Raw genomic sequence first — 13,434 nt, 5'->3', positions numbered from 1 at the left:
AACAATGGGTTGATGGGCTCCCCACCTCCAGACTCTCCGTGTGTGTCCTAGGACACAGGTCAGCAGGCTGGATAGTGACTGTTTCAATTTTGTGAGCCGTGTGGTCTCTGTGGCAGTGCTCACCTCTGCCGTGGGGGTGAAAAAGCAGCCCCAGGCCTCGCACCAACAGCATGGCTGTGTGGCAGGAATGCTTTTTTCAGGGAGGCTGAAGTGTGAATTTCAGGGCCTTTTCCCATGTCACAAAATACTATTTTTTCCCAACCATTGAAAAGCGCAGGGGAGTTCCCTGGAGGTCCAGTGGGTAAGACTCCATGCTCCCAATGCAGGGGGCCCGGGTTTGATCCCTGGTCGGGGAACTATGTCCCACATGCCACAACTAAGAAGTCTGAATGCCACAACTAAAAGATCCTACGTGCTGCAGCGAAGATCCCGCGTGCCGCAACTAAGACCCGGCGCAGCCAAAATAAATAAATAAATAAACATTTAAAAATAAAAAAAAAACAGAGAATGTGTATGTATGTATATATATATATATGTATGTATAACTGAATCACTTTGCTGTACAGCAGAAATTAACACAACATTGTAAATCAACTATACTTCAATAAATTTTTTAAAAAAGTAGTGCAGCCCTACTCATATATAAATCATATTCCATACAAGCCACTCATTTAAAGTGTACTATTCAATGGTTTCTGGTATATTCAGGGATATAACTAAGATTAATCAAAATAAAATTAACAGAAGCGGTAGTGGGGAAAAAAATGAGTGCACAGAATTCATTAAAATTTCTTAACTGTAAGACCAAAAAAATGGGAAACTAAAGTTACAGAGAAATTTATAATAAATTTTAACAATAAAAGCTAAAAAAATTGGAAGGAAGGGGAGAGGAGATGGAAGTATAAGTATATTCTCTAAATTTGAAATGAGGCTAAAAATAAAACAACAAATTTGTCAATCTCCTAATGTCTTTCATATTTTTTTAAATAAATTTATTTATTTTATTTTATTTATTTTTGGCTGCGTTGCGTTTTCGTCGCTGCACGCGGGCGGTGAGCGGGGGCTACTCTTCGCTGCGGTGTGCGTACTTCTCATTGCGATGGCTTCTTCTGTTGCGGAGCACGGGCTCTAGGCGCGCGGGCTTCAGTAGTTGTGGCTCGCAGGCTCTAGAGTGCAGGCTCAGTAGTTGTGGCGCACAGGCTTGGTTGCTCCGCGGCATGTGTGATCTTCCCAGACCAGGGCTCGAACCCGTGTCCCCTGCATTGGTAGGCGGATTCTTAACCACTGTGCCACCAGGAAAGTCCCATCTTTCATATTCTTAAGGGGCTCCCATAGGAATTAATATCCCTGGTGATGAAAGTTTTATCTGAAATTCAGTGATAATTCCTTAGGGTTCACTTTAGCTTTTGCTATATTAAATTTGAGTAAAATTAATTGCGTTTTTTAAAGAATGTAAAGTATGATATCATTCTTACAGATTTTTATCTGCATATGTGCATGGAGAGGTATCTACGATGATGGTTTGCAATTGTTAACCCTGGTTATTTCTGGCAAGTGGGATTTTAGGCAATTTGTTGCCTTTCTTTGCCTTTTTCCACATGGCCTGAGTGTTTTATAGTGATCATGTATAATTTCTATAAAAACAGTATAAGAAAGGTGAAGTTAAATCGTCTGTGGGAATTCCCTGGCAGTCCAGTGGTTAGGACTTGGCGCTTTCACTGCCGAGGGCCTGGGTTCAATCCCTGGTTGGGGAACTAAGATCCGCAAGCCACACAGCGCGGCCCCAAAATAAAATAAAATAAAATAAATTGTCTGCATTTTTCCACATCACCTTCTACTTTTAACCCTAATCAACTTGTTCTTCTTTCCAAAATCAGAGTTTTCATATTAGTAATAGGAGAATCAAGAGAGTTTTATCCTGTTTTGTTTTATATTTACTAGGTAAGGTTTAATGGAAGATGGCTGATTTTATTCACTTAGGCTTTACCCAAGTGTACTTAATGAGGGGTAAAAATGATGATCCTTATTTATTAGAATGACAATATTTTTGTTAAGTTTCTCAACAGTTTATTATTGAAATGTTAAGTTCTAACATCTATATCAGTGTCTATGTATATATTTACATTAATAATAATTTTCAATTAAATTTTCTTTACACTGAAAATAAGAACACACATCTAACATCTGACCACCTACCGTGTTCCAGAACTCCACTACAAGTTTTACATTTGTTAGCCAATCCTTGCAAACCTACGACATACATACTCCTATTTTACAGATGAGAAAAAAAGAAACCAGGAAAGGTAAATTTGCTTGCTCAAGACTACAAGCTAATAAGGCCTGACTTCTAAGTCCATGCTTTTTCCACCACATAACTGTTCTCTTAGTACGGAACTTTGTGCATAGTAAGTGTACAATAATTGTTTTATTATTAAACTAGCCAAGTATACCTCATATGCTTTGGATGTAGTTTTGCAATGAATTCTCTTAGTTCATCCAATTCCCAAGATACCTGCTTCATAAATTAGGGAAGCAGCCTCTCCTAACATCTAAAATTAGTTTCATCCTGTGCCTTACTTTACAGACTTCTAAGTAAGTAGCATTAGCAAATGAGCTAAGTGCATCTGAAAGTGTATGACAAGACAGGCCCAAATACAGGGAAACCATACTTTAATACCTAAAGTATGTCTGAATTTAAAATTTGTTAAATTTAGTTAACTTTTAAATGTTAGTTGAAAGGAAAGTTAAAATATAAATTATTCACTCTTTCAAACTCAGTTTTAAATTTTATTTTTAACTTCCTTCCACCTCATTTATAATATTAACTTTGACACTTAATCAACTCCCTGTTTTTGAATTTCAAGAAGTGTTTAACTTTTGGCCCCATCCACTTTTCCAGCCTCGTCTGCTCATACTTTCAGCTCTAGGATTATCCAACTACTTGCGGTTTCCAGAACACACCTTGTTGTTTCATGCCTCTATACCTTTTTTTAAAAATTAATTTTTATTGGAGTATAGTTGATTTACAATGTGTTAGTTTCTGCTGTACAGCCAAGTGAATCAGTTATACATAGACATATATCCACTCTTTTTTAGATTTTTTTCTCATGCCTCTGTACCTTTTGTACACGATGTTCCCTCCATCTAGAATGTGCTTTATTTTCACTTTCCAAATTTTGCTCTTGGTGTCACCTTCTCCCAGAAACCTTCCTAATAGCTGCCTCCCTCGCCCCCAAGAGAGGGCCAGTCACTTTCTCCTCTGTGCTACCTCTCCCCTCTCACCCCCTTCACTGGTGCTCCCAAGATCCTACACTATGACTGTTTAATGCAGCGTTTGCTTCTCCTGGGCTATGAGGTCAGGAAGTGTGCTACTTCCTCCTCCGATGGATCGATGGGATACACAAATCATGTATACTCAATTTGATTTTGAACTCTGAACCAAGTTTTTCTAGGATGTGTTCAAATATCTGTATACATATGGTTCCCACATGGCCCTTAATGCTCGCATGTTAAAATCTAGTCGTTCCCTGAAAACACAAACCGAATTAAACAAAGTCAGGATTGTCTACTATATTAAGATTGTTCCTCATCCTGGGGCAGCAGTCAGATCAATCAGAAGAAACCCACCAGAAATGGACACAGGGACAGGGTCTCAGGAGAGAATCCAACAAAATGAAAAAGAAGAGATCCAGAGTTTTACCATGTTTTTCAGTCACATACTCTGAGCTCATTCAGACACCAAGGACACTGAACAAAGGAAGAGTCATGGAATAAAAACCAAGTTCTCTGAACTTATGGTTACCGGGGGGAAGGGTTCCGGGGGGTGGGGGGTAGTTAGGGAGTTTGGGATTGACATGTACACACTGCTATATTTTAAATGGATAACCAACAAGAACCTACTGTACAGCACAAGGAACTCCGCTTAATATTATGTAATAACCTAAATGGGAAAAGAATTTGAAAAAGAAGAGATACATATATATGTATAACTGAATCACTTTGCTGTACACCTGAAACTAACACATTGTTAATCAACTATACTCCAATATACAATAAAAAGTCTAAAAAAAAAAAAAGTTCTTATACTGTGATTTAAACCAAAGATGACCCTCACGAAGATTTAACATTTTGTTAAATTTCTCAGCAGTTTATTATTGAAACGCTAAGTTCTAATATCTGTATTGGTGTCTGTACATATACATATCTTTCTCATATTCATATTCATTCTTATACATATGAGCGCGTCAAGAAGGATAAGCCTGGTGAGGCAGCAGAGATTACAATTGTTCAATCCATGCTTGGCAGGCATGAACACTGCCACTGTACCCAGCAAAGTTCCATCAAGTCTATGACTCTCCATTCTTTAGCAGTCACTCCAATTGCTTCAAACCTTCTCTTCAAGGTATGACAGTATACATATTGCCTTAACAGTGATCAAAGACACAAATGTTATCTGACAATATTTTTCAGGACTAAACATCTGAAGGTACTCTTACTGTATAACACAGGGAACTAAATTAAATATCCTGTGATAAACCATAATGGAAAAGAATATAAAAAAAAGAATGTCTATATGTGTATAACTGAGTCATATTACTGTACAGCTGAGATTGGCACAGCACTGTAAATCAACTATACTTCAATAAAAAAAATTTAAAAAAAACACATCTGAAGGTAAATGAGTAAAATAATCTATCACCCTCTTAAACGCACACACGTGCACACACACACACACGCGAGAAGAAAGCCTGATTCTTTTTTTTCCAAAGAGAATGTCTTCAGTGACCTTCCAAACAAACCTATTATACATTTTATTTTTGAAACATACCCTACATTCACAAGGGCAACAGAAAAAAATTGCCCTTGGCATTTCTTAAAAGATGTGATTCAGAAGACACGGGATTGTCAGCTTTTTTTCTGTAGGCATATGTTGCCCAGTGGGATGTAAAACCATTCAGAGGTCTGATTCAGAAAGAAAAATAGGGCTTCCCTGGTGGCGCAGTGGTTGAGAATCTGCCTGCTAATGCAGGGGACAAGGGTTCGAGGCCTGGTCTGGGAAGATCCCACATGCCGCGGAGCAACTAGGCCCGTGAGCCACAACTACTGAGCCTGCGTGTCTGGAGCCTGTGCTCCGCAACAAGAGAGGCCACGATAGTGAGAGGCCCATGCACCGTGATGAAGAGTGGCCCCCGCTTGCCGCAACTAGAGAAAGCCCTCACAGAAACGAAGACCCAACACAGCCAAAAATAAATTAATTAATTAATTAATTTAAAAAAAAAAAAAAGAAAGAAAAATATGAAGGGGATAAGGTCAGAGCAGTTATGTACAGTCCAGTATGGTAAAACACATTTGCAAAACCAGGACAAGATACTGTAGCTCCAGCATCTGTAGTTTGGTTTCCCAGCATCCACCTTTTACTTGGATACCAAGGGCTCTGAATGAGCATGTATCCCGGAATATCTTAGGTCTGAGATCATTCACCTCTCAGGGAAAACAAACACATACAAACACTGCACACACTGAAGTGGCTCTGACTTGTGCTAAAAATAAATAAATAAATAAATCCCAGAATTACCCACAGAAAGCACCAGCTAGTGCTCAGAATGAATCAAATGGAATATACAACCATGGACTGAATGATGACTCTCCTTGTAAAGTTCCCTTTACCTCCAATGAAAAGGCTTAAATTATATTCCACTTATAATTCCAAAATTTAAGATTGCTTTCTGTCAAACCGAAATTTGACAACAAATTTAAATATTTAGATGACACCTAAAGTCACCTGGCAGACAATTCTGTTACATCTTGAGATAAATTGGGACTGAGCCTGAGAACTTGCAGGTTACTGTTTAAATGCACAGGTTTCGGCAACCAAGTTTAGAAACGAAAAAAAAAAATCTACTACCTAACACACCTCCCTACGGGCCCCATCTCACTGCCAGCTGCTTTTTAAAAAGTGAAGAATTTGTATTTGAGCTGGTTATTTATAAGAGCTGGTTATTGTTCCCTAGTTACTTCACCTTAAGATCACCTAGTAAGCAGTAAACACCCTCTTTAAAAAACAAAAAACAAACAAAACAAAACCATCATAGCAAAATTGGAAGGCTTGTGTATGACATTCCTCTGGTTGAATATTTGTCTTAAAAATTAAAATTATTTTCAGAAAACTGCTCTCACACATTAAACGTCTAAAGAAATTAAAGAAAGAAAATGAAAAAAAGAGGGGAAAAACCACACTTATATACACATATTAACACATAAAAGAATGTTTCTTATCCAACTAAAAAGCACACTGTGAAGGCAAGGTGGTGTTGAACTGTTTTTAGCAAGGACATAGCTGACCAAACCACAGAGAACTCACCAAGCCCATCCACTGCCACCCCTGGCGTTCCCTTGGTTTGCATCCATGCTATGCGTTTCCACCCACCATTTGCAGGATGCCTGTTTACAGCCATATGGACCAAGATGATGAGTCATCTGTCATCCAGAATTCTTTTCTTGACCTTTCCACATACAATCACCTTTAGCACACTCCATAGGCACGTCCTCCGCAGAACACGTGCCCTGGAACATAAGGAGTTTCAAACTGAACACAGAACTTAGCATTCTTGATGGTCCTCACTTTGCCAAATGGATTTATTCCAGAGCTTTAAAGAAAAATCACAACCGAAACCGTGACCAGATGTGTTTAGAAAGATACAAACTAAATCAGTTAGGAGACTGACGTCCTTTACTAAAAACAGGCCTATGATATGTAAAAGAACTTCAGTTACTCACCGAGAGGAAGTTATAGCAAAACAAAGCAGTGAAAAGATACATAAAACATTTCACAACTGAAGCTGACTTTTCCAACTTCACGTGGCTGAATATTTTTTAAACTATTTTTGAACTTACCACTTCATGTAGTAACCTAAAAACAAAAATTCATGACCTGTACCTTATGTACAACAAATCACACAATCTCACAGAGCACTTACTATATGGCAAATATAAGCACTTTCCGTATATTCACTTACTTCATCCTTTTCGTAATCTCTGTTTTCCACGAGGAAAAAAATGCAGAGACCTACGGGTAACTTGCCCAAGGGCACTGACCATGGCAGAGCTGGGATTCAAAGGGGGTAGTCTGGTTCTAACTGGGATTAGTGGTTATTATACTAACCACCTTCCCAAAGGAGTTTAACATAGATGATGATCCTTTTTTAAAACAGTTAAGTTTACTTAAAACTACACAAGTTTATTTTATAAGGTGAGAAGCCTTACAATTAAAGAATTTAAACTAGAGAAATTACTGTTAGGTGGTGGCAGAGCTAAAGTTTATCAGTCCCGGCAAACACCCACATAAGAAAAGGTAGTGGGAGACTAACTTTTTTGAGTTAAATATTTAGTGTCTGGAGAAATTAACATAGCTGGAGAAGTGTAGGGAAGGTGATGACAGTCAAGAAACTCCAAAAGCTGGGAAGGCGATCAAAGAAAACCCCAGGGCTACAGTGCCTAACATAAGTCACACTCCTGTCGATTCTTCCTCCTCAATGCAGTCTTTCAGGAATGGTGCCTCCTCGCCATCTCACTGCTGATGCTTAAATTCAGGCCTTCAACATCTCTTGGTCCAATTGTGCTAACAATCTCTTACTCAGCTTCTAGTCACCACCTTCTCCCCTACCCCAGCATCCAATAGCTCTGCTGCTAACAGAGTAGTCTTTCTGAAACACAAATACATCCGACTATGTTATTCCCCTTTTTAACTCTTCGGTGGTCCCCATAGCCAAAAATTTCCAGTTCCACCATCTTTGTATAGAATCAAAGTCCATCATCCCAGGATTTCCCCTGCCTCTCTGTTTGCAGGCCCAGGAGAACACTAGGCTAAGTCATTCCTCTCTTACCCAGTTCACATTGCGCCTCTGCTGAAAAAATCCTTCTTCCCAACCCCCATTCATCAACCTGCAGGACATCTCTCTATTCATCTCTTTTACCATAAAGTTGTTCCACTCCTGCCTCCCACCAATAGAACCGACAATTTTCTCCTTTGTGCCTTCAGTGTACCACATGTATATGATTGTATTATACTGTCAATTTTTTATACACCTGACTCCCCTGCTGTAATATAAGTCCCGTAAGAATACAGAAAGTGTCTTGTCATTTTGTCAACAGCACCTGATAGTGCCTGACACACAGTAGGAGCTTTATTCATTACTGCCTGATAAACACATGCCTTCCACGGGCCATTATAGCCTTTCTCTTGACAAAAGTTTTCAGTTCAGTCTCTTGGTTCCCTCCAGCCCCATGAGAACATAGGTCCTGATTTTTTTAAATGGAAGGCATTCTAGAAAGATATGATCTACTCTATAGTCAACTTTTCAGAACACCTCCAAAGTGAAGAATAAATGTTGAATAGTAGAGTTCACAAAGAATGGACCATAGAACAAATCCCAGAGGTTAGAGGTAGGGTAGGACATTCTATGGTCATATACATTCAGAAAACGCCTCGTGACATTTCCTTCTATGAAGAGTTAAATCACATTATCATATTAAAGGTTCATTAAAGTCCTAAGAAATTGGTTAAGTTTGGACTTACTAACTTTGGATAGGCAAGTGAACCTTACTTTGTTTCTGTTTTCTCATCAATAAATGGAAATAACAGTCTCTACCTTGATATGGTTATTGTAGGAATTGAATGAGATAATAAATATCAAATGTTCAGAACAATACTTGGCATACAGTAAGTGCTCAGTAAATTCAAGCAACTTTTAATATTTAAATTGACATTTTCTAAACACATTTAACAACAAAGTCTGTTTTTTTTTGTCTAGCCATCACTAACACTGCACACTACACACTTCGAGAAACACCAATATAGAATAAATACTCTACCACATGTTGGTCATTATGGAGATTTACAGCTCCAGACTTCAGGAGAAATATAGGCAATCTGATAGTTAAAATGTAGGACAATTCACTCTGGCTTCTCTGTGGCTGGCAAACATCAAAGTTTCAGCTGTCGCAACTTGCTGAGATAGGAAAAAGTGCATTGTGTGAACTAAAGGAAAACTACTCTGCAATGGAAAGAAGTTTCTTATATATAAATCTCACTACCCTTTCTGTACCTAGAAAGCAGTATATTCATCAAGTTCTGATTTTCATTGCCAAGGACTCCCGCTATTAAAGAGTAACACAAATAATCCATCCAGTCCATTTTTTTCCTTTAATAAATGAAAAGATTTGTACTGGTAAAACTTAAAAGTAGATGATCCTTAATTCCAGCTTCCTCAAGTACAAAACTGTGCAGTATTTTGTGTGTGAGCATCTGTATGCATCTTCCTGGGTTAAGTATCATAGGAATGACTGAGTTTTCTTAACCATTTTTATAAAATTGAAGTATAGTTAATTTACAATGTTGTGTTAGTTTCAAGTATACAGCAAAGTGATTCAGTTATATGTATAACTGAATATATATACTTTTTCATATTCTTTTCCATTATAGGTTAATACAAGATATTGAATATAGCTCCCTGTGCTATACAGTAGGTTCACGTTGTTTACGTATTTTACATATAGTAGTGTGTATATGTTAATCCCAAACTCCTAATTTATCTCCTCCCCACTGCTATCCCCTTTGGTAACCATAAGTTTGTTTTCTATGTCTGGGGTCTATTTCTGTTTTGTAAGTAAGTTGATTTTGTATCATTTTTTTAGTCCCACATATAAGTGATATCATATGATATTTGTCTGAGTTTTTTAAAAAAAATCAGGCCTATGTATCATTTAAATATTAAAAATCAAACAATAGGAATGGGTATATACAGTGAAAGGTAAATCTCTCTCCCAACCCTAATCCTTACCCAGAGCCAACCACTAGTATCAGTTTTTTATATCCTTCCAAAGACAGCTTATGTATATGTTTGTAAGTATATATAGTAATATTATACTGTCACTCCATTTTTATAGAGATAATAGTATATGATATTAACTATACTGCAACTAGCTTTTTTCACTCAGCAGTTTATCTTAGAGCTCTATCCATATCAACACAGAGGTACAGATTATTTGGTTAATGGACATACCAAAATTTAAGGCAATCCTATGATAGACAGATAGGTTGTTACCAGTGTCTTGCTATTTACAAATAACACTGAAAACAAACATCCTTTAACATACATCTTTAGGCAAGAAATCAAGCAGGGAATTGCTGAATCAAAAAATATAAAGACTGCTAAACTGCCCTCCAAAGGTTGCCCATTTTATACTCTCAAGAATACTTACTTCCTATACTCTCCATAAAAGGTTTTCAGATTTTCGATCTTTTTTAATCTGACAGGTAAAAAATGATAACTAATGCTTTTAAGTTATGTGGCCTATTTTGAATGAAAGAACCTCTGATTTAAGATAAGTCATACTTATGACGACTTAGTCATGGAAACAAAGGCACGATCAAAACTGGAACAGTAACAGGAATTCAGTGAAGGTTTGCTTCAAGCTGATGGCTCTAGGGATGGTGGTCTGCAGACAGAGGAATTAAAAGGCTTCACCACGTGAGGTTTCTATCACGTTGCCAAACTGCAATATGTCTACATAGATGACTGAACGTTTAGGGGAAAAGGGCATTTTGCAACCTGTAAGAAATTACGGGAGTGTGCAAGGAGACCATGACCCGCCATTGGCAGAGGTCCAGTGGACCCACACGTTCAACTCACCATCCAGTAGCCAGTGCTGGCCGCGCCTGTTCTCCAGCTCTGACAGCATGAGGCGTGTGATCACGTGATCTGGAACCAAAAGACTTTTCTCTATGTACTGCTTTGCCATATCACCAACTTCTATTAAAGACAGGAAAAAGACACTCTCAAAAAAGAAGCTTCAAAAAAAAAAAAAAAAAACTTACAAACTCTTTTCTGACAGTTTTGCCTTCTTTCTCATTTCTCCCTGATGGCGCGGGGAAGCTGAGAGGCACAACCATTCCTTAGAGACCAAAGGAAAAATTTTCCACTGCTCTTCTAGAAAGAATGCTGGATGACACAAACATCAACCGGTTTATTTCTTTTCATGAGCCTCAGGATAAGCAGATGGCACCTTGCTGACGCAGTTGTGGAAGCAACGCAGTGTTATTAGTGGAATGCCAGGTTCATAAAAAGATGTGAATTTTAAATTTTTTTTCAAAGAAGAAAATGCTCATATCATAATTTAAAATAACAATTTCTTATATGTGGAAATTATAAGTTGGGTTCAGGAGAACAAATTAGCAGTTTAAATCTGCTAAATTTCTAGGAACTGAATTTCTTTTTTTAACCAAGATGAAGTCCTCTGCTCTCCAGGGATCTGATAATGAACCATTAAGAAACACATTCTTGACAGGCCAATTAAGTTCTTATAAAAACATATAGCAGAATTATATTACTAGGCAAAAAAGCTCAAGAATCATTTAGCCTCCACCTTCACCTAGAATTTAAGGCAGAGCCCTTCCTTCCCCAGACTGAGCCTATACTCCCAACTCTGACCTCAACACTGAAACGTGGGCTGTGAAGAGTTCCCATCACTGGACAAGGATCCCAAAATTAGGCCCAATGATGTGGATTCGGTAACGTGCAAGAAACAGAACGTATATGTGGCGAAACATGAATGTGAACAAAACACATTCATTCAACAAGGATTTGTTGACTGCATACGATTTAACAGGTAATATTCTACAAGTGTAACAGTGACTGTAAGTTGCAGTTACTGATCTCTAAGCAGTATTACTTTCCTTAAGAGCAACAATAACAATCTTCACTGAGAGTACATATTATCTCAGGCACTTATACGTGTTAGTTCATTGATTCTTAAGATCCTCAACTTTAGACAGGAGGTAATACCCATATTTTTTAATGACAGCTTTACTGAGATATAATTCACACACCATAACATTCACCATCTTAAAGTGTACAATTCAGTGGTTTTTTAATACTTCCTCAGTGTTGTGCAGCCATCACCACTACCTAATTTCAGAACATTTATATGACCCCAGAAAGAAACCTTGTACCTATTAGCAGTCACTCCCCATTCCCTCCTCCCTCTAGGCCCTGGCTTCTACTAATCCACTTTCTGTCTATAGATTTGCCTACTCTGCACATTTCACATAAATGGAAGCACACTATGTGGTTTTTTGCGTCTGGGTCCTTTACTTAGCATAATGTTTTCAAGATGCGTCCATGTTGCACCACCTCTCAGTACTTCATTCATTTTCATGGCTGAATATTATGATTCCATTGTATGGACATATCTTATTTTTTTTCACTCTTTGGATATTTTGAATAATGCTGCAATGTACAAGTTTTTGTGTGAATGCATGCTCTCAGTTCTCTTCGGTAATACCTGTAAGGTATATATGTTTTATATCTGAAAAATCACTGTCAGACAGAATGCTCAGAGTAACTGACAAGCTTGGTGTCTACTCTGCAGTGGTCAGGCCAGCCCCAGAGCCCTGTTTTTTAGTCCCATCCACCAAACTTTAAGTTACATATAAACAACAAATACACATCTTCCCAGGTGAGAGACCAAGATGTGAACTGGCTGCGAATATCCCATGAGGAAACAGTAATGGGTAGGGATTGTCTTGTTTGGAAAAGAGAAGAACCAGAGAAGGACATGACAACAATTTACCCGTAACCTGATACTTGACACATGGAAAAGGCATTAACTTATTTAATCCTCAGGGCTTAGAATTAGGACTAGTAGTAGGAATTATAAATGGACAGGAAAAGTTGCCTAAGGAAATGTTTGAATGGAGACTGCCCAGCAAGGGATATTATAGAGAGATTTGGAAAACTGGATTGGGGATTGGGCTTAATTCATGTTTTAGGTCCCTTCAGTTGGAGGATTTATGGTATTAGGATATATCTGAATTCAGTAATTTAATGAAGAACAGTATCAAAAATGATACATCTGGGCTTCCCTGGTGGCGCAGTGGTTGAGAATCCGCCTGCCCATGCAGGGGACACGGGTTCGTGCCCCGGTCCGGGAGGATCCCACATGCCGCGGAGCGGCTAGGCCCGTGAGCCACAACTACTGAGCCTGCGCGTCTGGAGCCTGTGCTCCGCAACAAGAGGGGCCGCGACAGTGAGAGGCCCGCGCACCGTGATGAAGAGTGGCCCCCACTTGCCGCAATTGGAGAAAGCCCTCGTGCAGAAACGAAGACCCAACACAGACATGAATAAATAAAATTAAATTAAATTTAAAAAAAAATGATACATCTAAGGCCTCTGATTATCTCCTGACTCTCCTAAATGGCTTCCACTGACACCTCAAACTTATCCTGTCCAAAATCAGTATTCCCCTCCTACTCTGCTCTTGCCCTAGTGTTTCTTGCCTTGTCAGTAATGGAGTCCCCCATTATCCGCAGTTTTTCTTGGATTCAGTTACCCAAGGTCAACCACGGTCTGCAAAGATTAAATGGAAAATTCCAGA

At 38.5% G+C, this 13,434-nt stretch overlaps 1 protein-coding gene across 3 annotated transcripts in view; it reads right to left on the bottom strand.

Moving 5' to 3' along the window:
• Nucleotides 1-13,434, bottom strand: part of AK4 (adenylate kinase 4) — a 75,255-nt gene that overhangs the window by 28,731 nt on the left and 33,090 nt on the right. For 2 of the 3 annotated variants that reach the window (XM_057555834.1, XM_057555833.1), the window contains exon 3: nt 10,692-10,811. The exons of the other annotated variant lie outside the window; for it this stretch is intronic. In XM_057555834.1, the coding sequence (XP_057411817.1) occupies nt 10,692-10,811 (120 nt within the window). The remainder of the gene's footprint in view (nt 1-10,691; nt 10,812-13,434) is intronic. 3 annotated transcript variants of the gene reach the window in all.

Source organism: Balaenoptera acutorostrata, chromosome 1 (assembly GCF_949987535.1).
Source record: "Balaenoptera acutorostrata chromosome 1, mBalAcu1.1, whole genome shotgun sequence".
In the NCBI taxonomy this organism is placed as follows: domain Eukaryota; kingdom Metazoa; phylum Chordata; class Mammalia; order Artiodactyla; family Balaenopteridae; genus Balaenoptera; species Balaenoptera acutorostrata.
Note: the sequence above shows the minus strand (reverse complement) of the source record. Positions and strands in the feature narration are given on the sequence as shown.